General features: G+C 41.3%; 1 protein-coding gene across 9 annotated transcripts in view; it reads right to left on the bottom strand.

Annotated features, from left to right (window-relative positions):
• TJP2 (tight junction protein 2) overlaps nt 1-27,180 on the bottom strand; it is a 113,665-nt gene that overhangs the window by 11,177 nt on the left and 75,308 nt on the right. For 8 of the 9 annotated variants that reach the window (XM_075597674.1, XM_075597666.1, XM_075597684.1 and 5 more), the window contains 17 exons: nt 23,173-23,226; nt 21,098-21,222; nt 19,323-19,425; nt 17,402-18,002; nt 17,118-17,221; nt 15,129-15,282; nt 13,322-13,427; nt 12,460-12,629; nt 11,447-11,513; nt 9,785-9,935; nt 8,349-8,457; nt 6,798-7,008; nt 3,786-3,973; nt 2,749-2,844; nt 2,568-2,647; nt 1,967-2,177; nt 743-843 (listed from right to left, as the gene is read on the bottom strand). In XM_075597674.1, the coding sequence (XP_075453789.1) occupies nt 743-843; nt 1,967-2,177; nt 2,568-2,647; nt 2,749-2,844; nt 3,786-3,973; nt 6,798-7,008; nt 8,349-8,457; nt 9,785-9,935; nt 11,447-11,513; nt 12,460-12,629; nt 13,322-13,427; nt 15,129-15,282; nt 17,118-17,221; nt 17,402-18,002; nt 19,323-19,425; nt 21,098-21,222; nt 23,173-23,217 (2,622 nt within the window). In that variant the 5' untranslated portion in view covers nt 23,218-23,226. Of the gene's footprint in view, nt 1-742; nt 844-1,966; nt 2,178-2,567; nt 2,648-2,748; nt 2,845-3,785; nt 3,974-6,797; nt 7,009-8,348; nt 8,458-9,784; nt 9,936-11,446; nt 11,514-12,459; nt 12,630-13,321; nt 13,428-15,128; nt 15,283-17,117; nt 17,222-17,401; nt 18,003-19,322; nt 19,426-21,097; nt 21,223-23,172; nt 23,227-23,322; nt 23,471-27,180 lie in introns of those variants that run through there. The other variant, XM_075597702.1, reaches the window with a different exon arrangement.

Raw genomic sequence — 27,180 nt, 5'->3', positions numbered from 1 at the left:
TTGTGAGAATGATTACTCTGTAAATGAAAGTTTATTTTTGCCGGGGAACACAGGAATCCACAAGTTTAATTAATCTTTTACATACTGTTTATGCTGCAGCGTTTTTACTATTAAAACAGTATTTTTCATGAAATATAATTATCAGTTCTGTTTTTGATTCAACGTTGACCACTTGAGTACTGCTGCTTAATTAGGGACAAAAAACACGTTTTTTTTTTAATTTTATTTTTTTACAAGAGGTACCAGTTTGCCAAATATATTACCCCGCTACGAAAAGCAGAATGTAAAAAGGAGGAAAGAATTAAAAATGGAAGAGAGTCCAAGCAGGAGAGAACCCCAATTCTGATTGATACAGTCCCAAAGGAACCCCAACTTTATGGTTTGCAGAACAAGAGACGTATACAAGCAGAGACGCATATGTTCTGCTCATTTTTGGGGCATTCTCTGGGCCCAAGCTGGGAGCCGATCCGTAGTCCCCCAGAACCCTCGGTATCTGAGATATTAGCAACTGTGCAAACACAATGGTCGCCAGATCAGTCAATAGAATGGAGTGTGTGTGTCGGGTTGTGTGTGGGTGTGTGTGTGGTGGGCCAGCACAAGAAACTACAAATATGGCTCAGGGGGACCCCCAGTTCAAGTACCATAAAATAACAAATATTGGGGATCGCTACTTTGTGGCAAAAGTAAAAATCAGCTTACACCAACGACTATGTAAAATGAGTTGAATAAGCAGCAAAAGTACCTTTCCTTCCGACACCCACACTGCTTCAGTCTGTTGATCTTTGATCACATCTTTCAAGCTCCCATACCAGCTGTCATTGGATGAATTCAAATTAACGGTAGCTGGAAGAAAAGGACCATTTGCCATATATGAGGCATATCCACAAAAAAAAAAAAAACACATTTACTTTTATTTACCAATGAATGTACATTTAAAGCAACATGGCCAATTCATTTGAGAAGTTGTTTTAATTATGAAAAGTTACCCGACTTGAAATGGAAAACACACACCCTCAAATTCAAGTGTCAATCACGAACTTGTATCTAACTGTCCAATATTTTTCCCCAATAGTAACAAAACGCAAAAAAAAAAACCTGCTGCTAAATGTCCCATTAACTCAACAAAATATAAATAAAAAGGTTTTGTCTGACAAATTGTTTGTAGATAAGCATGGATGAAAGGAACATTTTCAATGGCCTTTGAAAAAAATGACCACTATTATGAATTAATGGATGCCCAATTAAGTTTGAAGCTCTAGACAGGATGTGCATCACATTATGTGGTATTTGTTAATATGCTATTCAAAGGCCACTTGGCCTATTTCTGAAGAACTAATAAATACATTTCACATTCTAAAGGGGGGAAAAAAAAAAATACAATTAAATAGTTACATAGTAGATGAGGTTGAAAAAAGACATATGTCTATCAACCTATGTTAAATTTAGACGACAGATACTTTATCCTATATCCGTACTTACAGTATATTGACCCAGAGGAAGGCAAACAAAAAACCCCAGTGACATATCATCCAATGATCTCATGAGGGGAAAAATAAATTCCTTCCCAACTCCAAATAATGGCAATCATCTTTCCCAGGTTTACTTATTTGGTATATCCCTGCATACCTTTCCCATCTAAAAAGATGTCCAACCTTTTTTTAACAAATCTATTGAATCTGCCATCACAGTCTCCATGGGTAATGAATTCCACATTTTAACTGCCCTTACTGTAAAGAACCCTTTCCTTTGTTGCTGGTGAAATCTCCTTTCCTCCGACCTTAAGGGATGGCCCCGAGTCCTTTGTACTGCCCCTGGGATGAATAGTTCTTTTGAAAGCTCCTTGTATTGTCCCCGAATATATTTGTAGCATTTCACAGCTCATACTGAAGTCTCAGTAAACTGAAAGTACTATGTTGCCGATCAGAATTGCCCCCAGAATACAGTACATGGACTTGTCATTACTCACCAGTAATGAGATGAGCACATGTCTTCTTCAGTTTATTCGCCTGGTCATACAGCTTTCGGGAACTCTTGTTGGACGTGGGGCACAACCTCTGTCTCATGGTTTTAACGCCTTGCTTACTGTCCGGGTTAAACAACACGACAATAGGGAACCACTGAGTGTAGTTTAACAGATCCACAGCTTTGGGAGTCACATCCAGCAATGCGTGTTTACCCTTTAACAAGACAAGTCATGGACATTAGGTGCAGAAAAAGACCTTAGGACCATATTTACTACTCAGTCTCAAGCTGCAAGACACCTTTAAGTCAATGGGCTATAAGGTATTGGCTCAGCACCCATTAGTAAATATGATTGTATGTTACACAGGTTTATTTATTTGAGAAGGGAGATAAAAAAAGCAAAAATTAATTTAAGATAGGCAGTGGATTTTTTTTTTTAAAGTCAGCCAAGTATACGTGAAACTGAACACAATTCTTTAGGGGGGAGGAGGGGGCGGAGACAGTGTCGTCCAAGAAGCCAGCTGATCAGCTTAGGCGATCTGGAATAAATGGTGCACACATCCTACTGCAAATCTTCTTGTTCTGACCAGTAATGAAATCACTACCTGTTCAATGATCTGCCGTACAGTATTCAACCGCACAACGCCACTGGACTTCTCGGACCCAGCATCCTTGGGCTCGGTTTCTGGAAGGACAGAATTCAGATTTTTATTCCCCACTGCCTCCCAAGCCATGTGCGGGGTTGAAATGCAAGTTTTAATAAACACCATACAGTATAACACTTACTTGCAAGATGATATTGATTTGGCATGTCATTTGCTAGCTTCTCCATCGCTACATCAGCAATAGGACCAAATACCACCACAGGTCTTTTAAAGCCAGCTGTAATAAGAACATCGTCATTACGTGGGATAGTGTACAAGACAATGCTCGCACATGGTCATTTTAAGTATACAGTTTCCACGAGTCAAACTATGGTCAGGTTGTAATATCTTTTATTGAAAGCTTGTTGTTGCGAGTAATGCTGTATATGAATGCTCACCACTCAAAATCAGAGTTTTGTTTGAGTTATAATATGTAACATTTTAGGTTTGCAATGAAAGGTAGATAGATATCTATTATACACACACCACACACACCATTTTACAAGAGGTCAAAAGTATATACATTTACATGCATGTTTTTTTTCTATAATGTTGCATAAAAGTGAAACTAAAGAGGAGAATAAAAAACACAAGTACAAAAGGTGATGTCAAATAAATCTCTATTGTATAATACTCGAGAGACTGTACCCAATACTCCTACTTTAGAGTCATGCATCTCAAGGAGACTTCTGATGCCTCAGTGACAGATATACAAGTTACACCTACTGCATAAAGGCCTCCCATACATTGGCCTCACCGTATGCAAAAAAAAAAAACAAGGCTAGTTTCCTCAAATACAGCACCAACAATTCTTCTAAGCAATTAAGGAATTCAAACATGAACACTGAACATGCACTTATTTAAAATAACGCCCACACTAATATTTCCTAAAAAAAAACAAAAAAACAAGCTATCAGTAAAAGTTAAGCTATTTTTTATGCTTTTTCTTTTTAACATACTTATATCAGTGCCACCAATAATCTTTCAGTTTAATAGAAAGATCAAAGGTAAGATAAATAAGTGTCACGTGTATTACTGCTGTGAAGCGCCATGTACATTAATGGCGCTATATAAATAAAGACATACATACAAGTCACTGTATGGATTACAGAATTATAGGGACAAGATATTCATGCGTTTTGCTGTGTGCGAGCAGACTAATTACAAAGCTCTTCTCACCTTCACGTAGTAGCACCCTCTCATAAGCTGGGAATTTAGTGCTGACAGCTACAATGGCTGTTAGATCCTCTCGGCTCTTCCTTGCATTCTTTTTCATTCCAGCCTTCTGGGCCCGGTTTTTCCAGAAGTCTGCTCTGTCCCCAGCTGGCCCTCTCTGGGCGTTCTGCACACTGGCCATCTGGTCAGCTCTGAAAGATGCATCACATATATCTAGTTAGGTGATCACAGTAAACATGCGAACATTCACCATGCAAGGGGAAGGAGCTGCAGCCCAATGGGTATTGAGTACATAATCCTGTGGCTTCAGATCCGGTCTGGGCCACTGTGTGATTCCAGGGAAATTGTACACCACTCCTATAATTGTGCTTGCTTCCCCTTTGTGTCTTTTCTTCCCCTTATTTCCCCCCCCCCCTTTTTTTTAAACCGTTGTAGATACTGTTCCACCAGAGGCTTGGAGTTGACGTCTATATCGGAAACGGGTCTGCTAATCAGTGGAATAAAAATGATGACTGTGCGGTTTGTGAGCCCTGGCTTCAGCTGGGCTGCAGGTGCGATCGGGGTGTTGAGATTAGAGGAAGGCGTGTGTGTGTGGGGTAGGGGCGGGGTGTGAGGGTGGTGTATGGCCGACGTCAGGCCATCCCCAGTAGGGCCATACGCTCGCCAGGCCGCAAACTATGGCTGTGGCTGGTTATACTCCATTTTTTTTTGTAGTTCAATTTTTGTTTTTGTCAAAGTTCCCTTATTTTTTTTTTACTTTCTACCCCTACCTGTTCCCCACAACCATAAATCTTTTCTGCTCACAACTTTCACGAGAGAGTCACGACATTGAGAATGCCTAGGCAAGCGCCATTGAAGTTAGTATCCATGAATGTTAAAGGCCTTAACAGCAATGGTAAGCGTAGATTAGCCCTAAAAAATAAAAACATTTGTTTCGAAATCTGAAAGCAGATGTTTTTCTACAAGAGACATTTTGACACCCAGGGCCCCCGAACACTTTCAGTGGAACGTACCCAATAGCATTTTACTCGTCTTACCAGTAAAAAAGGGGGGGTTGCGATACTGATAAAACAGGGCATTCCGTTTCAGCCACTGGAAATCAAGAGGGATAAAGTTGGGAGGTCCCTGGGGGGTCCACGGGCTTCTCTCAGGCCAACAGATTACGCTAGTAAATATTTACGCTCCCAACGAGGGTCAAAATTGATTTTTTTTTAAAGGGAAAAACTGGAATCGATAGACGAAAGTAGAGATCAGCAACTGATCCTGGGAGGTGATTTTAATATGGTACCAGATCCAGACCTGGATAAGTCCACTCACTCAGAACACCCACACTCTGAATTGACCTATAGTGTAGCAAAGACATTTATACTGCTACTCAAAGAATTTGGATTGTGGGATGCCTGGCGTGGCACACATAAAAAAAAAAAAGTGGACTGAGGGACTATTCTATTTACTCGTCTCCCCATGACTCGTATTCGAGAATCGATAATATATTTGTATCCCCGAGTATCTTGGAAGTATTGGTCCACTCAGATATAGGGCCTATTACATGGTCAGACCACACCCCTGTGATGATCTTGTTCGACACCCCCCCCCCCCCATTTACTAGGACACAATCATTCCACTGGAGAATGAACAACTCACTATTAAATTACCCAGAGATTAGTACTGAAATTGGAGTCACTTAAATGATTTATTAATAAGGGATCTGTAGAATAACAGCAGTATTATGGGAAGCACATAAGGCCACGATTAGGGGACAGCTCATTTAAATAGCAATATACAGGAAGAGGACAAAAATAGAGAAACAAAAAATCCTAACCAAAAAAATAGTAGTTAGAAGACATCACACAAGAAAAATCCCTCAAGGAAAGTCTATAAAATCCTAAATCCGGCAAGAATAAAACTCAAGAGCTTACAATTAGAAGCGGTAGAGAAGGCCCTAAAATGGACTAAACAGATGTACTGTATTATGATAAAGGAGATAAAGATGACCGTCTGTTGGCAAATAAACTCAGCAGAAACCAAAGTTCTCGACCTAATCCCTCTATCAGAACGAAAGGAGAAGTGGCATCCAATCTCACTAAGATAGCACAGGAATTTGCTACATTCTATACGGACCTCTATAACCTAGATAATTTACCTCCAACCTCTAAGATCATGGCCGTGCCCCAGATAGAGGATTATCTTCGAGAATGCAAACTTTCCAAATTGACAAAATTCTAAACGCAAAAATAACTCAAAAGAGAGCCAACAAGGGCGGTTGGCTCACTGAAGCCATCAAAAGCCCCAGGCCCAGATGGTTTCTCAAATTTGTATTAAAACATTTTTATAGGAATCCTAGGACCATTTTTATTAGATTTATTTAACAATTTTCTTAGTGGAAAAAAAAATCCCCTCACAGATGACCAAAGCTAAAATAGTGGTGATTCCCAGAGGGTAAGGATCCTCTATGTTGTGGCAGCTATAGACCAATCTCACTGCTTAGCCAGGATTTAACTACAAATTTAAAAATCCGTGTTGAACCCAATACTTCCTAGGTTAATCCATTATGAACAAGTGGGTTTTGTGAGCCAACGACAGGCATCAGACAACACAAGGAAACTTCCTTCCCTTCCCCAGTGTTTCTCCCTTCCGTCACGTGGTCATTTACTAAACAGTGAGATATAGATATATACATATACAGTAAATCACTACTATTCTAGCACATAACCACACCATAGGGTATGATTTATTGTTCATTAGTTCATACATGTGTGCTGGGAACTGATCCATATTGCAGACAATAATAAGAACAACTTTATTTAAGCCGAAATATTAAAGCCGATTGGTTTTACTTTTAAAATAACTTTATTCCCAAGAAGAACAGAGTTCATTTAGTGTCCAATAAGTTTTTGGTGACGGGCCTCAGTGTGGCAAGCAGTATTTGAAAAGCTGATTACTAAAATTATGCAATGAAACCATGCTTAATAGCACACTGGAAAGACGTTGAAATGGAGAATAGACTACGGGTACCTGCTTTTACTTGGAATGATGCCCTTTTCCAAATCGTTGGCGATCCGTACAGCCAGCCAGCTGCCCAGCTTCCCATCATACAGTGTGTCCACCACTCGGAAGATCTCGCCTCTTGTGAATCCCAAGAACTGATTGGCTTCTTTCTCGTATTCAAAATGGGTCCTTATGAAGAATGAGTCTCCCCGGCCACAGGCAAGTATGTTTTTGTACACTGGAAAACGACAAACAAAAGCCATTCAGTGCACTTTATGTCAAGATGAATTGAGGCTCCACGCACTTGTGCAAACGAGAAAATTTTTCCCATGGGTTTAAAAGCAATTATTTCTCTGCCCCTCAAACTCAACCCCATCATTACTGTGAGGGTCTTTAATTCACTGCAAAGAAATACTTTGATTGTAAACTCCCTAGGGCAAGGATCCCTCTCTGCCAAATCTTTACCCAATAAGGTCTGATACTTTTCATTCCTGTAGCAGCATATCTGCCTTCTTATAGATTACATGGTTTTAACTTCTATTTTATATAGATCTAAAATATTATACAAATGCTCTAATATGTTGCATTTCCAACCATAAGAGCCAAGCATGCCAACTACAAACATTAATCAAAACAATACAGCCCAAGGAAGAAAACATTTTTTAAATCTCTGATAATCAAATGTCCCCCCCCCCCAGTCCATCATCTTATTTTATTATGCCAACAATATATCAATTCCCATCTCAACAAAGATCTGTACATGCCTGTCGCAGAATATTATTATGTGCTCCTTCCACTAAACTAATTAGTTAGTTATAGGTCATACTAATATTAATCCAACAATAAATGATCTTCTCTAAGGTTTTAGTAGTTTATTCACCTTTATGTACGATGTTGTTACATGGTACTGTTTATAGCCCAGCAAAATGATGCATACAAACTAATACTTGGCTTTTGAACAGCACAGAAGTTCATTATTCACAAACGCCTTTCATGACTGTATGCAGCATCTTATGGGGGCGGGAGGGTTGTAATAGGTTTTAACCTGGAAATAAATGTGGATAGTACAACTCTAAATCATAAAACTGTATATGATATTCAACGTTTCAAAATCAGTTCATTTGCAGATGGCCAATATTGATGTTTTAGACTAGTAAAGGGGGAAAAGCTGGAAATGTGAGGGAAGCCTAGTGAAACCCTTTCAGTGCACTTTTGACAGCCTGGCAAGTCACAGGACCCGGCACGCCATTGCTCCTATTGACGTACCAGGCACGTCATTGGGACGATCTTCGTTTTCCCAGGGACTGATCGGGCGTATTGCCCCAATGGAGTGAGGGGTCGGGAAACAGAAGTGGAGCCCCCTCCACTTCCGTTTCTGCCAGCCAGGGGGCAGTGGCGGTCTGGTGTACTTTACGAATTTGAAGGCTCAACATGCCTTGTTAATTTATTTCAACGCTTAATACTACTGGAGTTGAAATACAGATGTAATTTGTTTACGATGGTTCCAGGTGCATATGTATTAAATAAAAAAAATAAAAAAACTTTTAATGTTGTATTAGTGATTTCATTTTTGGTTACCTTCATATTTGCTTTGTGCCAGAATAGTCACATCTTCTCCTTTTGGGATTTCCAATAGAAAAAGAACAGCATCCTCTCGAACAATGCATCTAAAGTCCTGTGCGTTTACCTAAGATAATAACAGACGAAACAAACACACAATCAATGGAATTAGGATTGGAACAATAATCTTTTGTATATTTTGTTTTATTATATATGTGTATATGTATGTATACACGCACATACACTTTATTGAACCGTGTTTAATTATTTTTCCTTAAAATAGTACTTTGGGAATAGCACCCTGCAATGAAAAGAATATGCTGCATTTTATCAACAACACGAGTGGTCCTAAAACGTATTTTTTTTTAATTCTTTTACTTTAGTTCATTTTTACCTACAATTAAAAATGGTACCCCATTTTTAAAGGTTACAGTTTTATTATCACACCTTCCTTAAACTTTGTTGTTTGACACAATTTACTGACACACTGGGCCAAAGGCTGGAACACACAACAGTGGAGAATCATTGAATAAAGTATATATACCCCCCCTACCAAAACTCATTCTACACTCAGATATACAAGGAACAGAGAGCACTTAAATAAATTTAACAAAAGAGGGATTGGCACGAAACAGCAGAGTCCCAGAAATAAACACCATCAGCTCACCAGTAGGATGAAAAAGTTAAAAAAGTTTATTAAACTACATTAAAAAAAAAAAAAAAACAGACAAAACACAACAGGGAAAAAACCTCCCACGCGTTTCAGGGCTTTTAGAGCCTCTCAAGGAATAAATGCCTGGACTACCCACTCCTAGAAAAACCTATTAAAACAAATTGTTATTGTATCGAATATTTGATAAGGAGACCTCTGCAGTCTCAGAAACTTATGCATTAGAAAACCTTGTACCGTTTATTCATTGGTCTATCACAAGGTTTCTCAGCACATTACGAACACGGAAGACATTAGGTATATGTAGACGGTGGAAACCCCCACATCAGGGGTTCGCAAACTTATATTGCTGCACCCAGCCCGCCGCCCCCCCCCCACCCCTTACCTTAGTGCGGCGCCAAATGATGCCGCGGGGTCATGTGACCCGCGGCATCATTTGACACCGCGTTCAGAAGCTGGCTTAATCTCGGTAAGTTGAGGTTGCAGAGGCCTCACGCGGCCCTCCGGTTTTTAATTTAAATGCCTTGGGGAAGAGTGCAAGACCTCTGCAACTGCCACAAAAATCTCACGACCCCCCAGTTTGCGCACTCCTACCCTACAGGATATAAAAAAAAGGAGGATCAGAGGGAAGTGGGTGAAATCAAAAGACAAAAAACATAAAAGCTCCTAAAAATCTTTATTGGCAGGTGGAAGGAGTCACAAGAGTCAACAACATGCTACATTTCTCTTCCAAACAGTGATGGTTTCCTGAAAGCAAACTATATATGTAGTGTTTAGTTTTTACCTTAAGCAGTTGATCTCCCTCTTGCAGGCCTTCCTGGTCCGCTGCGCCGCCTTCCTGAACACCAGCTACAAATATGCCCACATCATTACCACCAGCCAGGCGCATGCCAACACTTTCCCCTTTTTGGAAACTGATCAACTTTGTGTTGGGTCTAAAAGTCAAACACAGGGACACAGTTTAACACACAGATGTATTTTGACACGAGTTGTCATTAAATGTTATTCTCGGAGAGGTTATTTTGCAGCTCTCGTATGTTAGAAGAAGTCCACAAGTGACACATTTGTTTCAGTCACCAACGTACTGGGGGGGAAAAAAATCAAAAAAAAAATCTGTATTTCTGGTATTTTAGAGTCACAAGGTTCTACATTTGTACACTGCCATTTTTGTTCAGTTATACAAATTTTGCTTTATTGTCTCAAGTTACGGATACAGTGCTGCTCTATAAACAATAGAGCAGAACACCCAAAGTTCAGTCCCTGAGAGCAACATTTGTCATCAAGACTACTTTCTTAGATTTTTGGTGCCCCAAAACCCTGGCCTGTTGGGTGCTCATGGACCAAGGTTTATTATTGAATATGACTAGAAGCAGCATCTTTACTGTACTGATCAACGACCCCTGTTTAGAGAGGGCCCCTAATTTTTAGCTAAAAATTGATAGTTATTCAACTTTGTCCTGAAAACATTTCCCTCAACCAATGCATCTCAAATGGAGCTTTTAGAGGTCCTCCACATTTTTGCCAGTTGATCTTTCTACGTTGGCGTATACGATCTTTACAATCTGAGGAACAGATTGTACATAGTGTTATCAATGCCTATCAATGCCTATAAAAACACCTGAAGCAGGATTACCAAAAACAGCAAATACCCAATTGACCGACTGGTGATGTCAAAATCGCATACCAAGCACGGTTTCTTTTACACGATTATAGTATTATTAAGCACCTTTGAGGAACACTAGCAATTACAGCAAAGACTTCAAAACATGTATTCTGAACACTGATCGTGTTGTGCATTCAGTAAAATATCTTTAAAAAGTGAAATTTTTAGTGGAGATTGGATGTCCCACCAGATGACTGTAGTCACTCCTTGTAAAGCTTTCCAATGTAAAAGGCAACCACGCTCTTATGGTGGAGAGCAGAGGTCGAAGGCACTGCATGTACCATGTGATCCTCAACTACTCTGGCAAAGCTGTAACTTCCTATTACCATAATGTTTGCACAATTAAATAGCCACAGATAAAAAAATGCAAACACACACACACACGTTCAGCAGGCAACTAATACTCAGAGAATGTAGGAATGCACCAGCTCTTCACTAGTCCACAACTCTGCTAAAAAGCATGTATAGAAAGTGTAGACACCAGCCATTAAAATTATTAAACACTGTATAAGGGGGTTATTTGTTATTGTCCTATGGATGAAGATACAATTTGCACAAATGATGCCTTACAACTATTTTTGTATAACTTTTTTGTTAGATTGAACACCTTCTGTGCCAGACAGGCCTGCACCACGCTTCATCACAATGCACATCTGGCAGCAGCAGTTTCTTGATGCAATTATCTCTTCACGAACACACCGTTTTAAAAATCAGTGCGCATGTGCTGCATAAACAGCAACAGCATAAATAGAACAACCACCAGCAACTATTTCGTTAACGTACCCATATATCTCCTCATCTTCAGGGCTTGGTCGCACAAACACTTTGGGAACAGCTACGGGCCGATGTACTGTATGGATTACAAACGAAGACATTTGCATGCAAGCACACACAATAATACAGTATTGAGCTTTTATATTGATGACCATGTCTAAAGTACCCTTTGCTTCTACATAATTGGAACAGCAATTAGCTTGCCTTAAAAGCCACTTAATTATAAATTTATAATTAATAAAAAGATCAGCAGGTTATCCACAACTGAAGCCTGAATTGCATAATGGATAACCAGCTGCAGTGTATAGTTTTTAGCTCTTCCTCTTAGGCTGCGATTATACCCCATCTGGCAGGGTGCACGCGCTCCCCCCAGGGCAATGCGCAAGCTTAAAACCTGCACTGCATGCAGGAGGCGTGGCCATGACATCACGTGAGCAGTTCGCCCTCATTGGCTGAACCGCTCACGTGACCTTCGCTCGGGAAAATCAATTTCTTGGCTCTGCTCTAAATTTGCGCGCGTGGCCGCCTCGTTCGCGTGCACTTAATAACAAACATGCGTTTGTTTTGGCGGCGCACGTCCGGCCGCATTGGGTATAAGCACGGCCTTACACTGGGAACTAGTGATTAGCACAGGAGAGGCGTGGGCCAGTACACCATGCATGGTCATTAAGCCGCTGAGAGACGGAGGATTGGCAAAGATCCACACAAACATCGCCACTCATATACTGGAGAGGGAGAACGGGCTGCTGGGCCAGCCAGCCTTTTGTGGCTGCAGGTGAAGCCCCCGGGCCACATGTTACCCACCAAATTATCCAAATCCTTTTACAAACCCCCACCATATTTTCCTCCAAAGATTTTGCAGCAGGTGAAATTTTCTAATTATCCAGTTGCAAAAATGAAAACGAGGAATCCATCAAGATATACCCACCGCTCACATTTTTTGTCTTTGGGGGAGGGAGGGTAGAAATGAAGAGGAGACATTTACAATCGAACACCAGAATGAGCATGTAAATAGGAGAGACCTGGGATATTCAGCGGCTGTGCATCATCTGGCTGTGATGTCTTTTCCTTGACTTTCTCTGTGATCACCGCGCTGGCAGGAACAGCAGCAGGCACTTCAGCAGAAGACATTCTGAATGGGGTTGCCATTGCTCCCATTTTGGCCAATCTGCTGGGTGGATCCCCTTTAGAACTAAAAGAAAACCCATATTAAACCAGCGGGATCCACTGTATTTATCTAACACTCGGAAGAACAATGAATTATCTGCCAGTTAAGGACTTTGGGAAGGATGCCAAGTCATTTTAATGCTGCAAGTGCCCTCATTTTAGCAATACCCAGTTCTGAAAGGATCATGGTTGTTATAAACTAAAACTGAAAGGGTGTGGTCCCTTAATAGGTTACCCAAACCACTATGCTTGGCTCATGGACATTGACCGTTATGGAGTTCTGATTTCATTGCAAGTATACAAGAAAATTGTGAGTAGCCAGTGTAATGTATGGCAGTGACCAAATATAACTTCCATTCCTCCCGAGAAATCATGCACGGCATCAGATCGCATTAAAACTAAACTTATTCAATATGCGGTGAATCAGTCTTCCCCTTGGTCAGGAAGATTACCACTCCATGGTAGGCTCAATAGAGGTCCTTGCCATGTCTACCACGCACAGCGATTCAGCTACCAATCTTGTATGGCATCAGTCTACAATAATCCTTCCGTGAACAGAGAAGTCCTTACTCAAGCTAATGATATTATATGGGTACTTGTTTGAAAAGGTCAGTGAAAGGTCAACTGGCCCCTTATGTGCAGTTAATTGGTCCCAGTATTAGTAGACAGATGTCCACTAATGTAGTTTAAATTAACAACTAAACAAATGTTTCTTACGTGGTTTTCTCTTTCAGCTTTTCATTAGAGGAGTGCGAGTCTGACTGCTGTATTCTCCTGTCCTCCTGAGGAGAGCAGGATCGGTTGGATTCGATGTCTGAAATATCTGTTTAAAGGAATGGCATGTGATAGGATACAGAGGGCAAGATGCGTGTAGCGCCATTAACCTATTTAACCCGTAGCCTATGCACTGAAGCAAATAACCCAACGTTAGTCCTGTGCTACTCTTTAAATAACATGTGGTGACTTTGTTTCCTGACGTTAGTGCTAATTTATATGCATAAGAGGTGTTTCTCCCCACCCCACAACATTGTATATCTACCAAAAGCTGTTCAGGTTAGCATAGAGATTTAACCCAACGTTATTTATTTAGGTCACACCTAAAGGTGGCGTTAGCCAAGTAGAGAGAGCTCCACTGTCACAGCATATTTTAGAGCTCTACTGCTCACACCTGGGAGTGGTCTGCTTTTAAAAGGAAGCCAGGAGCGTGTCCAGGACTATGGCCATGTCCAGGTTGATGTTGAGCGGGCGCACCCGCGATGAAACACATTGGTGCAATGTATGTGGCCTTAGGCTGGTCGATATAGGTCTTATGAAAATATTTTAGGAGTTGTGGGCAAGTCATTTATTAAACACACTTTGCATATCTCCCAGGTATCTAAGGTGGGCTCCGAGCACAAGTGTCTCGCCATATGCCATTTGGATGGAAGTTTGAGGGAATATAAGGTGCTGGGATTGTGCTAAAATATGTCAATAAGTCCCTCTCTTCCCTAACGCAAGGTAGTGCTAATCCCGAATGAATAGGACTAATGCGAATTCTAATGATAGCCAATGTAAATGATTTTTGCATATAATTAGCTTAGTGGATATCCAGGGAAAACATTTGTTACCTATTTAGATTAATGTTTTTTGCACTAAATTAGGGTTATTAAAAAATCGTCAATTCCGCCTCAGGTATTTTTTTTACGTAATTGGAATCAGGGTGGTCCTCTGGTGCTAATCTACCCCCTTTTCAGCATCGGCCACCTCACAGCTCCTGAGATAATTACGGATTTATTCACTGGTGCCGGGGCTTGCTCCTACAGAAACAATATAGCCACAAAATCTTGTGTGATCCACGGTTTAATAGGCAGCCACAATGTAATTGGGGGCAGCTTCCTATTCGTCAACTCCAGTGGTCATGTTGGATTCTCCATGACTTGCACTGGCACCTTCAGCAGTAATCATCTCAGGAACCAAGGGATCCCCGGTGCTGAAATTAGCGAGGTAGCATAGGACTGCCTAGTTCCAATTATGTGTAAAAATTCACATCTACATCATTCATTGGGGGGGGGGGGGGGGGGGTTCCTGCTTTAACAAATCTCCCTTTGACTAGAAATATGGCCTTATGTTCCAGCCACAAAACTTTTTACCCACAACACTTTTATTCCCCTGAAAATTGATGAACACATAACAAATGCAGGACCACAAAAAAGCTGAAAAGATCTTTATCGCTTTAAAATCTAGTAAATCTACTTTAAGGCAACACTATGCTAAAATATACAGTGTAATTACATTTTCTAATCTACCAAGTCTGCTTGAGGGTAACACTATAAGAAAATATATTGTGCAATTACATTTTGCTTTAAAAAGGTGCTCCATGATAAATGGTGTATAGCATAAATTGCTACAAAACGTACTGGTTCATATTCACTAAGCAGTGCTATGCCATAAGACACCCATTTCACTTGACAGGTAATAAGTAAAACAATCTACAGTATTTTGTTGTAAACCCCTTATTGCCCACTAGTTAAAGTAAACAGCTTGCCTTCTAAGTCAGAGTCACTGTCATGCAGAGAAGGAATGTTAATCAGAGTCTGACTGGCATCTCTCTGCACCACCAGCTGAAGTTTTCCTCGGGACTTCTCAATGAGCTTCCGGGCGTCCGTTAGAGACATGTTTTCTGTGACAGTCCCATTGATCTGTAGAGAAAGAAACAGCGAGGTGAAGTAGAATAAGGAGGACCGTGTCAAATTACACACTGAAAACAAAATCAAAATTCTAGGCCAGTTTTGAGGTTTGATTTGGCCCCAATTTCTGCACTGAAACTTCTAAACCATTAATAATGAATATTATGCAGACAGAGAACATTCCAAAATACAATTGAAATAACTGGATTCACAGAAATTCAGGACCACCAGAAATAGCAATACATTTCATGATTTTCCAATTGTAATGTAGATCTACATAAAAAAAATATTTTAACAACGTTACATATTATTGTTACACAGTTACAACAGGTAATCGTATCTACATCAGGAGGATTAAATAGTGAGGCCTATGAATTGACCCAGGGAATATAATGTTTGCACAGCGGTTACAGGTGATCTGTAGCAGAGCAATGCCTCCAGGTGGAAAGTTTCTCTGCAGCGACATAATTAAGACTCATTACTGCACTTGCATTTCCCCCATAATTTTAAAGTGGCAATTTGTCCTAGGACCAAAGCGAACTAACTCCAGCAACATGTTTCAGGGTCTCATCTTGGTAACTGATAAAACATGTTACCCAAATCTTTTATTTATTTTTAAACGTTAGACTTGGGAGAGGTTTTGAATCCATCTGGCTGCTCCCTTTTGTGATGTCACCGTGTGATCAGCAGGAGCCTGTGCAGCCTGAGTCCCCTCTTCAGAATTCTTTGGCTCTTATATATGGACGGGGTGTGATAAAGGTAAAGAAAACACTTGACTGGCAAATACTTCCACTATTCAGAGGCTCTAAAGAAATTCAACTATCTGACTATGTGGGATTGCACCTGTCACCATTCATTTGTATGCACAGTTCATTCATTGTGCCCCTAGCCTCTCCTCGATCTTCTTTTACTTTTGCAAATGTCACAGTCTGCATCCCCTTGAAAGTCGGAGATGTCCTCTTACAGGGATAGTAAACACTTTCTTTTTATGGGGCCGTCAGATCTGTGCGTCGGCGATTAAACAGGACATGCAGTGTTAAGAAAATCTGCCCTGGCTGCAGAATTGCAAGTGTCCACATGGTTTAAGATAAAAGGAGAAAACTACAACTCCCAGAGGCATTGCAACGCCTCACACTTCCTGGTTAGCCCTATTTAAAGATCAGGAAGTCCTATGCACGTGGCATTGCAACTTTGGTTCTCACTTCAGTTCACGTCTCCTACAGTATTCTTGCCCGATATAACATGTATGACCTTGTATCTGATCTGGACTTTGCCTTGCTTACCCCTCAAGTACTTTGCCTGCTATACTGTGTATGACCTCTGTACTGGACATTACCTAACCCCTCATGTTACCTTGCTTGATAAACCTATGAATGACCCTGGATTGCTTTTGACTGTTCCAACTAATACTTTCCCCCTGATATTCCTTGCAGAGTCTCTGTATCTAAAGTGTTCCCAGCGAGGCAGGGTATTGTACACCAATCCGATGTTAATGCTATGGAATTGCTGTTAATGCCAGGAGACACACCGTATTCCAGCCTACATTTTATTCTTGACAACAACTTCCAACCAAACAATTGGATCCATTTACTCTGCTGTATTTCAACTATGTATAATCTGTTTGCTCCACTTTCATTTCATCATCTGGTCCTTCACTTCACTTCTGTATCCATCATAAAAAATGATTGTGTTCACATTTCAGTTTTAGGAAGAGAACTGCGGCAGCCAGAATCACCCTTTTCATCCTACACACAAATATAAAAACGCTCTGGGCAAGCAAGTACCGCAGACACGATAAAAAAGTGCGGTGCTAGATTTCTTACATGAACACCCAAAACACAACTCACTTTAAGAACGATGTCTCCTTCATACAAGCTGCCATCTTTAGTTGCCAGTCCAGTCTTCGTCATTTCTTTTATGAATATCTGACTGCCCAACCGCAAGCCATATTCTGCCAGTGAATAAAAGCACTATTATTAGGAACAAACCACAACAGGCAAATACACAAAGCATTATTAATATTTGTACATTACACATAGGTACACATATATTAGTCATTCTTCACATACACTCACACCGTGTATGTAAACACACAAACCTATTACTTAATAAGAGCGCTCCGCTCCCTTACCTTCGTTAGGCTTGTTTTTACTGAGTAGCACACTGGTTGGCTTCTCTTGTTCCTTACGCGCGGGTGGCGCATTCTTTCGGAACGGTTCAGGAGAGGGGCTGTGGGACTGGAGCCTGTCGCGGCTGCGACTCCGCTGCATTTCCTTTTCATTCTTGTGGTCAATCGGAGGCCTCCGCCCATTCCCCCGTTCTGGGCTGTAGTCTCCACTCCGTTCAAACGACTCTTCGCGGTCCACGCTCTTGCCACGATCTCTCCGGTGGTTGGGCTCCTCGTTCAAGTCACGGTCGATGCTCCTGCCACGACTGTGCTCTCTTCTGTACTCCCGATCGTCATTCAGGTCCCTCTCCCTGCTCCTCCCTCGGCCCCTATCCTGATCCCGGTCATAGGCGCGGCCTCTCTCCTGGTCTCTGCCATAGCCCCTCTCTGGGCTGGACTCTCTACTGCGGCGACCGTTACCACTTTGCCATGTCCTCTCGCTGTATGCACTTGTGCGGTCAAAGTGTGGATCATCATCCACGTCGTCAAGAGTTCTAGGGTCCAGTTCAGGGGAGGGTGTGCGCCTTAATGCAGTAATCTGCACCTTACGGGGTCTTTTTACAACCTGGTTTGTGAATGGGGAGAAAAAAATAAAAAAATATGTTCCTTTACTGAATAAAGGTAATGCTTTTCCATCACCAAAGCCATGTGTGTTTTTTGATGCAAATCTGGATATACTACTAATGTGAGTGATATGTTTGCTATGCGATTGAGTGCTGCCCTTCCTTACACTGATATTGTGCATTAGTAGTTACTGGTACGGTAACTGTAGAGTAGAAAATAGCACAAACAGTAACAGGAAAGTCTTCTGGAAAAGCACAATCACACATATTTAGGCACTGTACCGTGTATAGGTTTCACTGGATGTGCACTGAGCTCTGTCTGTGTTTCATGTTCTGTCTCTAGTTTTAAATATATATTGCCATGCTCAGTAGCACATGTATGTATGTATATATGTATATATGTATATATGTATATATGTATATATGTATATATGTATATATGTATATATGTATATATGTATATATGTGTATATATGTGTATATATATATATATATATATATATATATATATATATATATATATATATATATATATATATATATATATATATATATATATATATATATATATATATATATATATATATATATATATATATATATGTTATTTTGGGGGTTCAATATGAGCTTGTAGGTGTCCTGTATGTTTTACAATTCTTGTTCAGCTGGTCTTAGCTGATTGGAGGGTGGCTCCTCCTACCTAGTTGAAGCTCACACCCTCCCACATTTAAATAGTTAAATGCTCACTCCATTGCATCTCCCACTCTCAGGGGAACTTGCTTGCTTGCAGTTTGATTGTGACAAATCTAATACAGAGTGCTTTTCCTGGTAATGTACAGGTTAATAAAAGCTTCAATCAGACTTAGAACTATGCAACTAATTTTGACAGATTTATTATAAATCATTCTTCCTGGTAATGCACAGGTTATTAAGAATTTATATTAGTGTTAGGTACCCTTGAGATGTGGTCTGCCGTGTAGTGGCTCAAGGGCTTACAACACTTTGGCCAAAATGTTAAACTATAAAAACATTTTATTTAATAGATATCTATACATATATATTTAGGCACTGTACCGTGTATAGGTTTCACTGGATGTGCACTGAGCTCTGTCTGTGCTTCATGTTCTGTCTCTGGTTTAAAAAGCCAAATCACACACAGATACAAAGCAGTGCTACCGCCTTAGCACATTTAAAGCGGGCCTTGAGATGTGACGGCACTGCGTGCTGCTTAGAGACTTTGGGCATGAAGGTCAGTTCTGTTTGCAATTAGTAGCAATTACACACATGCATATTTTTCCAAAGACAGATAAAGAGATACTCACAATGACCGCTGTTTTCCCACATTTTCTTAGCTGTTGCACAGCAAACGAATGGAGCACGTTATCCATAATGGTCCCATTAACCATAACCACGCGGTCAAGTTCACTGTAAGAGCACATCACAGCAAGTTACTCTTTGCATTAAATAAACCTAGCTATGGTTAACTTGGATTTTGTATTTATCTTTTCACATACTGTACTTTGGCACTGATGAGTGAAACTATAACAGGCCCAAACTAATGCTATGGCTATGAAACCAATTAGCTATTCTGTTCCCTGTGTACAAAAATTGTGTGTGTAAACATTGCAATCTAGCCACAATAAAATCACCTGGTGAAGGACAGACAGAGAGAGACTAGAGGTCAATAGTACACGGAGGATGTAATTAAAGTGTTCCACTATGTTTACAAAACAAGTAACATCATGTAATGGTTTTCCATAAACAAAACGTAGTGCTCTTTAAAAGCAAAAATGTCACCATGGTTTTTCTTCTCCATGGAAATCAACAAACGCAGAAATCCTGGAAAGGGATGTTCCCTCAGTAGGAACTAATGGAATGTTACATAGGTTACATAGATGAGGTTGGGGAAAAAAATAAATAAATAAAGGACTTGCGTCCATCAAGTTCAGCCTATGCTAAATTTAAACAGATACTTTATCCTATATCTATACTTCCTTATTGATCCAGAGGAAGGCAAACCAAAAACCCCAGTGTCATACAGCATCATCCAATGATATCTCATACGGGGAAAATAAATTCCTTCCTGACTCCAAGAATTGGCAATCGGATTATTCCCTGGATCAACATCCCTCCCATGTATACTTATTTGATATATCCCTGTATACCTTTCCTTTCTAAAAAGCTGTCCAACCTTTTTTTGAACAAATCTATTGTATCTGCCATGTTGATTAGGTTTAATGTAAGAAACAAATATTTTTTACAAAATAAAACTAAAATAACCAAAAATCAGGCCAGGGAAGGTTTGTTTTTAAAGTGAAACTTCTTTACTGGCACCTAGTAAAATGTCACGGCACAAATCTCCTTCATGGAGATGGAAGTATGTAGCGGGAGAGACATCATTAGACTTTGTTGGCCGCGCATGCGCAGATACGGACCGTCGCCACAAGCACATGTGCAGAAGAGGACACGCGCTGAATAACTGATAGAGTACCCACAGTAATTAGAAAGTTTCCTTTGAAGAGAGACCATGTGAAAGTTGTACAATTTAACAATTTCCTCACCTATCAGATGGAGAAAGGAACAAAGTAGCTGCAGTTTCCAGCTACACAATATACAAAAATCACTATCAAAACACAATTTCACTGACAAAAGACAAAGATGTTTCACTTAATATGCGCGTGCTTGGTGCACACACCCTTTTTTGCCATTGTTTGTAAGGTAATTATAATGCCATCATTGTTCAAATTGAGAACAACTTTGAAATTCAGCATCGTTAGATTCCCGAGTAAAATATTCACTTTCAACAAGACACAAGGAAGTAAACAATTGACTGATAAATAATGGCCTGTTGTGTGGGATTTCCCCTGGTTTATCAAGTGGACCATTTAAAAATCCCAATTGCATTGCACATAAAGTGACAGTAAATGAAAAGAGTTGAAGAGCTGCAGGTGTATTTGCAGATACCCTTACCTTCAGTGCAACTCAGAACATTAAACTTCATTCTGGAACCTTGTCCCGAGTGTACACCCAGGTGAACACCACTGGAGTTAAACTATACACTGAATAAAGAATGCTACAGGTGTAAGACAGTACTTACTGCAGTAAGCCATCGGCAGGGCCCCCGGGAAGCACATCCGAGATGACAATAGAAGGTTCGCCATTTTCAAAGTGTGGGTTGTCTTTACCTCCAGAGACAGCAATGCCAAAGCCTTTTTTGTTATCCTGAAAACACAAAATTGCATCCACAGAAATGAAGGCTTGTGATAAAGGCCCAACTAAGGAAATAGGTGTGACCACGAAGAAGCAGAAGGAACAAAAAGCAAAATGCTTTATTTAACATTCCACATATTCCGAGTTGGAATGGGCATTGCAGAAGGGAATCGATCCGAGATGCGTAGATCTGTTCAGCAACAGTTAGATAGAGGAGCCGCCCTCTCTGTGGTGGAGAGGGGGGGAAAGCAGGGAGAATCGCACATACCACATGATGCCAGCAAGAGGAAGACTATGACCTGACACCAGTGGTGGGATTCTACATTTTAACAACCGGTTTTACCTGGCGGGCGGTGTCTCCCAGCATGCTCCCTCTGCAAATTTTCTGAAAATGGCTGCACGGCGTCACGCTGCCATGACAACGCGACATCACGTAGTGTCTCGTTGCCATAGCAACAGACAGCATGTGATGCGGTTGGCATGGCAACGCGGCGGCATTTGACGCAGCCCAGCCACATTGAGTAGATATGCAGGGAGACGATGCTGGGAGATGCCGCCGTCCGCGGTAAGACACTCAAGCACCGGTTCGGCAAAATTTTAGCAACAGGTTTGCACGAACCGGCAGAATCCCCGCACTGCCTGACACCCTACATCATAAAGGCAAGATATTTGGGAGGGACACACTAAAAGAGGCACTAGGCATAAGCCAATACGTGATAACTACATTAGGGGCATGAATGGTTTGGTGGAAAGCAGTGCAGAGGGGTGTCATCAATAAAGTGCCATTGCTGGTACTGCCAATTATCAGACCGCAGTCTTTTATACTTGTATTCTCAGATACAGCAACGAGGGTTAGGGTTATAAACCATACCCTGCATAATTTGTGTCTTTTTTTTTTTTTTTTTTAAGCTTAGGTTGCTCCGCACTACTTTTGGAAGTTCGTTAAAGAACTTTAAAGTAGCTGCTACACAATTTAATTGTGTAAAAAATTCTCTGACAAATCATTTATTTTACAAAGTTATGGTTGGTTTAAAAAATAAATAAATGTGACAAAAATCATCCACAGTACAGTAAATAAAAATACCACTTGTGGTGCATTTGCATGTCTCAGACAGGTCTGCAACCCTGTCTTTTCCCCATTATCGCTGATCAAACAATGCTTCCACTGCAGCCAAGGATTCTGGGTAATGACATGCAAGTGTGTCACTTTACTTCTCATCCATTTTAACATGGACCCCTATAAGATTTGTTTTGCTGCCTGGTTATACCCACATACCAGCTTCACATTGCAAAGCCAGCAAACAAACTCACACTATGAGACCCAAATGGTTATAACAGCTGCCTATGAGTAGGTTTACTGGCTATGCACTTCTTTAACCTTGCCTGTGTAATGCGGCAGGTATATGCTTATAGGGCTCCATGTTAAATGGATACGTAAAGAGAGACACTGCATGCTCATTTGCATGTCATTACCCAGAATGCCTGGCTGCAGACTTGTCCGAGTCATACAAAATCCCCCACAAGTGGTATTTTTATTTACTGGATATCATTTAGAAAGGTTTATCTAATGGAAGACCTTAAAAAAAAAAAAAAAAAAAAACTAATAAAATCAAGTGACACCATCAAGTCTGTAAATAATCAGTGTTCCTCTTCTGGACCATCACGCTTCGGTTATTAGGATTCAGAATCGGTCTGGTACATCACTGCAGCACTGGCACTTTCGCGGGGAGCTAGGAAAGGAGTAAAAAAGGGTGCATCCGGCAGCGAGCGTTCAATGGCGTTGCTATGCATCATCACAGCACAAAGTAGGACATGAACCAGACTCGCACAGACAGCTGGAAGAACCTCAGGCAATAACAATCACAAATATGTCAAAGAAATTAGATGCGTGGCGTTAAGTGACTAATGTACACAACGGTGGCAGACTGAAAGAGTACACAGGGCAGCTTTTCCAAGTCTCACCTTTTGCAAGGTCACGGTGTATTGCTCCCAAATGAGCTCTTCCATGCCGGAGGCCTGTTTTAAAAAGAGAGGGAGGGGGGAAAAAAAAAATCAGTAGGTTGAAAGCAACAAATCATTGTTCCATATACCGATAGTAAAAAATTATAGTACCAATTAGAACAACAGTCAGTTGGCCTATTGCCAGCAGCTCTCCCCTTTCTGCTTGTTGCCTTGCAAGAACTCAGGGGTTCTGGAGAGTTAAACGGCGACGCTCCCATCTCCAGGGAATTACATGGATGCCGCCATGAAAAATGCCATATTTTTCTGTAGTTTGTCAAAAAAAAAAAAAAAACGTAAGTTGGTCTCAATGTTAAGCTGTCTTGAGCCGGCAGCAACGCGGTTTAGCATGTAAAACAACCTAAACATACCCACGCCCCAAAATAAAAATAGGGTAGCATGGAGTACCGCTTTAAAAAAAGAGTGTTTGTTTATAAAAAAAAAATACCGACAGGACAAAGTGGTTAAAATTCTCTATTTTACTTTTTTTTTTAATTGGTCGAATTAGCAGCCCTGCAAGTATCTTTTTTTTTTTTTATGCGTAAGTTTGATTCAATTTTGAAAGTAATGAAAATGAATTGATCATGCAATGCCCATTGACTTATTAAAGCAAACTTGTGAACAACTGGGCCGAAGCAAACTTTTTTTTTATTTTTTTAGTTCAGCAAAAAAAAAGTGAAATTTACAATGTTCACTCTAGGGGCCTATGCAGAGAGCAGCGAATTTAAAAATTGGCGAGTTTAATAAAAAGTAGCTTTTTTGGAGAGTTTTATTCTCCATATGCAGAAATGTGAGAATTCTGCTATGTTTAACATGGATGCGTGTGGCGAGTTTAAATTGGCGAGATGCGCGCTGCAGAAATGTGTTAAAAAAAATTTGCGCCTTTTTTTTCCCTTTGCTATGGCCGCGAGCGGCAGCTTCTTGCCAACTTTTTCTGGCGAGGCAAAAAGGAGACAATCGCGCCATTTTATTGGCGCGAACAGCCGCTAGATGCCGTTCGCGCCTCTCTGCATTAGGATATTTTTAAAACTGGCGAGATGGAGGTTCTCGCCAGCCGCGAGGCGAGTTTTAGAAATAGAAAAAAAAATTGGCGCGTTTTTCGTAACTCGCCATTTTCTGCTGTTTTTTGCGCGATTTTCTCCAAAACATAGCGAGTTTTGAAATAGCGCTGCTCTCTGCATAGGCCCCTTGTGTGTGAAAAATATCCCACATTTCTAGTTTAGTTTTTATTAATACTCTCTGGAAGGCACCCATGTGTTTTCCCATCTCAAAAAGGGGTTCATTATGTAACCTGAAACGTTAGGGGGTTTGTGCAGATACCCGAGGTGGCCTGGATCTGTGGAGAAGTGGCAGCTGTAATTAGGGTTGCCAGGTGGCTTCTCCAAAAATACTGGACTCAATGGTGAAAGGTGCGTCAGGTCACCATGTTCAGGGAGGAAAATACCGGACACATACATGTCCAGTATTACAGTACCTCTCATTTTTTACTGGGCAGAGTGTCCAAATACATGACTGTCCAGTTCAATATCGGACACCTGGCAACCCTAGCTGTAATATGTGATAGTAAATTATATATTTGTGCATACCAGTTAAACCATCATTGTTCTTACTCCGTTGCAGTTAATTTCAATGGAGATAACAAGCAAAAATGTTTCTGCCGCTCAGAAAATGGGGAAGAGTTGAAAATTTACACAAAAAAAAAAAATTATGAGACATAAGTGCAAAGATAAATATAAAATGTATATTCACACACACACACACACACACACACACACACACACACACACACACACACACACACACACACACACACACACACACACACACACACACACACACACGTTGAGCTGAATCTAAAAGGAAACTAAGACATTAAGCACCCTCATGTTTCACCATTTTTACATCAATACCCTTAAGAAGAAAACACTTGAAAAGGGTCATATGTGAGGAGCTGCCAGCAGTTGAAGGGCCGTAGGTGAAGCCGCAGGGGGCTGCCTGCTCAGCCCTAGTGCTCATGCCCCCCTCACGTAGGAACCGACGTCACCCGTGGCATCATTTGACGTGTGTTGCCATGGCGACACGTTGCCCAAAGCCAAGGTAAGTAAGTTACATAGGCCTCGCGCTCTACTCTGGCATTTAATTTAGATACTTAAGACGGTTACAGAGCGCACGGCCCGGCCCGTCCGCTAATAGATATCTATCTATATCACAAAACTAGGCAACCCTGTAAATACAGCCTCAGAGGTTTTAAAAATCAGTATCCAACATATTTCTGGATCACATAAACAGGCCCTGGCTTTTCCTTCCAGAAATGTGTTAATCTACAGCACTTTGAAAATCATGTAGCGATTTAAAAATTCCTCCCATTGAACAGCATTTGTGCATCAGATTATTATGCAATTCTGTTCCCAGGGGCAGATGTCATGAGGAGCTCCTACGCGCACAAACATTTTATGAGCCACAATGGTTTTCATAGCTGCAGCAGGAAGTAAGAAGCCTTATTTACCAGCCTCACCGCCACTCACTCAGTGTCCTGTTATTCAGTACAATGGGTTCCCACAGACATAACTAATCTGGCAACACACAAGAACATGCAAACCTGACCCGTTGGTGGCCCTTTAGGTCTGCAGTTGAGCACCCCTGATCTAAGACGATAATCACAGGATAGAACATGAAACTAGCTCATGTTGTAAAACAGATGAAATCAGAGGTATATTTAAATACGGCCAAATTGAACTCATTACAGTGGAATGTTTAATAGATTAAAGATAGGCGATTAGTGTTTGTTGGTTTTTTGGTGGGGGAGGGGAGGAGGGGAAGAAATGTAGATAAAGCATTTTAAACTTTTGTGACAAGGCAGATATAAGAACCCCCCAAAGCTTAAAAATATAATTAAATAAATTATACATATATACATATATATATATATATATATGTTAAAATAATGATAATTGTCTGGTTTGTAATGCATAGATTAGCTCATTTTAATACATACGTTATCATTGCTATTAGTTATATTTGGCCTTCTGTGGCAATTCACATATTCTGATGCACAAATGCTAGAGACTGTTCAATGGTTAGAACAACGTCTCACCCCTTGAACATGTTCTGTTCTTTCATTCAAAAATCAAGCTTCTGAGGTTAACCTTTAGATGGCACTGGGCTCTGGGGAGAGCTTCATTTTAACCTCTAGGACACTGAATATTTATAGCGCTATTGAAGTGAAACTTCCTTAGTGGCGCCTCATTCGTGATGGGGCAAAAAAGAATTGTGGAGACAGAAATGAAACGGATGTGACGTCAGTGCTGGCAGCTGAGGCCGGGCTGTGTTCTGGCTCAGCCCGACCCCAACACTGACATCACACAAATCAGATGCGGCGGCGGCGGCGATAGCCGCTCCTAATCGCAACCCCCCCCGAACCCCCCCCCCACACATTGTGACATATGCGGCGGCGATAGCCGCCGCTCCTAACGGCCGCTGCCATGCCGCGCATGCGCAGTTGTGACGACGCCGCTGATTCCCCGCCCATTGATATGCTGCGCATGCCCGGTAGTCATGGCGACGCTCGAGACGCCATGACTCTCCTCACAGGGACACTGAAGCCCACACTGCTCCCCGGGGCTCTATGCAGGCACTGATCTCCTGCGGCCTCTCCTCCCGGTGCATGCCCCGGCCGAGGCATAGAACTGCTCCGGTAACGGGGGGGGAGGAGGGGGGTGATGAGTGCGCTGCGTCCCCCACAGCACCATCAGAAGCCTCCGAGTCGGCTCCAGCTGACGCGCTTCTCCCTCTCCCCCCGCCGACACTGCCTCCATCTCCTCTGTGCCGCGATCTGGTAGGAATGGGGGGGGGGGGGGGGGTCGGATGCTGAAAGGGTCTGGGTGCAGGGAAAGGATAAGGGTGCTGGGGGGAGGACAAGTGTGCTGGGGGGAGGACAAGTGTGCTGGGGGGAGGACAAGTGTGCTGGGGGGA

This window comes from Ascaphus truei, chromosome 1 (assembly GCF_040206685.1).
Source record: "Ascaphus truei isolate aAscTru1 chromosome 1, aAscTru1.hap1, whole genome shotgun sequence".
Classification (NCBI taxonomy): domain Eukaryota; kingdom Metazoa; phylum Chordata; class Amphibia; order Anura; family Ascaphidae; genus Ascaphus; species Ascaphus truei.
Note: the sequence above shows the minus strand (reverse complement) of the source record. Positions and strands in the feature narration are given on the sequence as shown.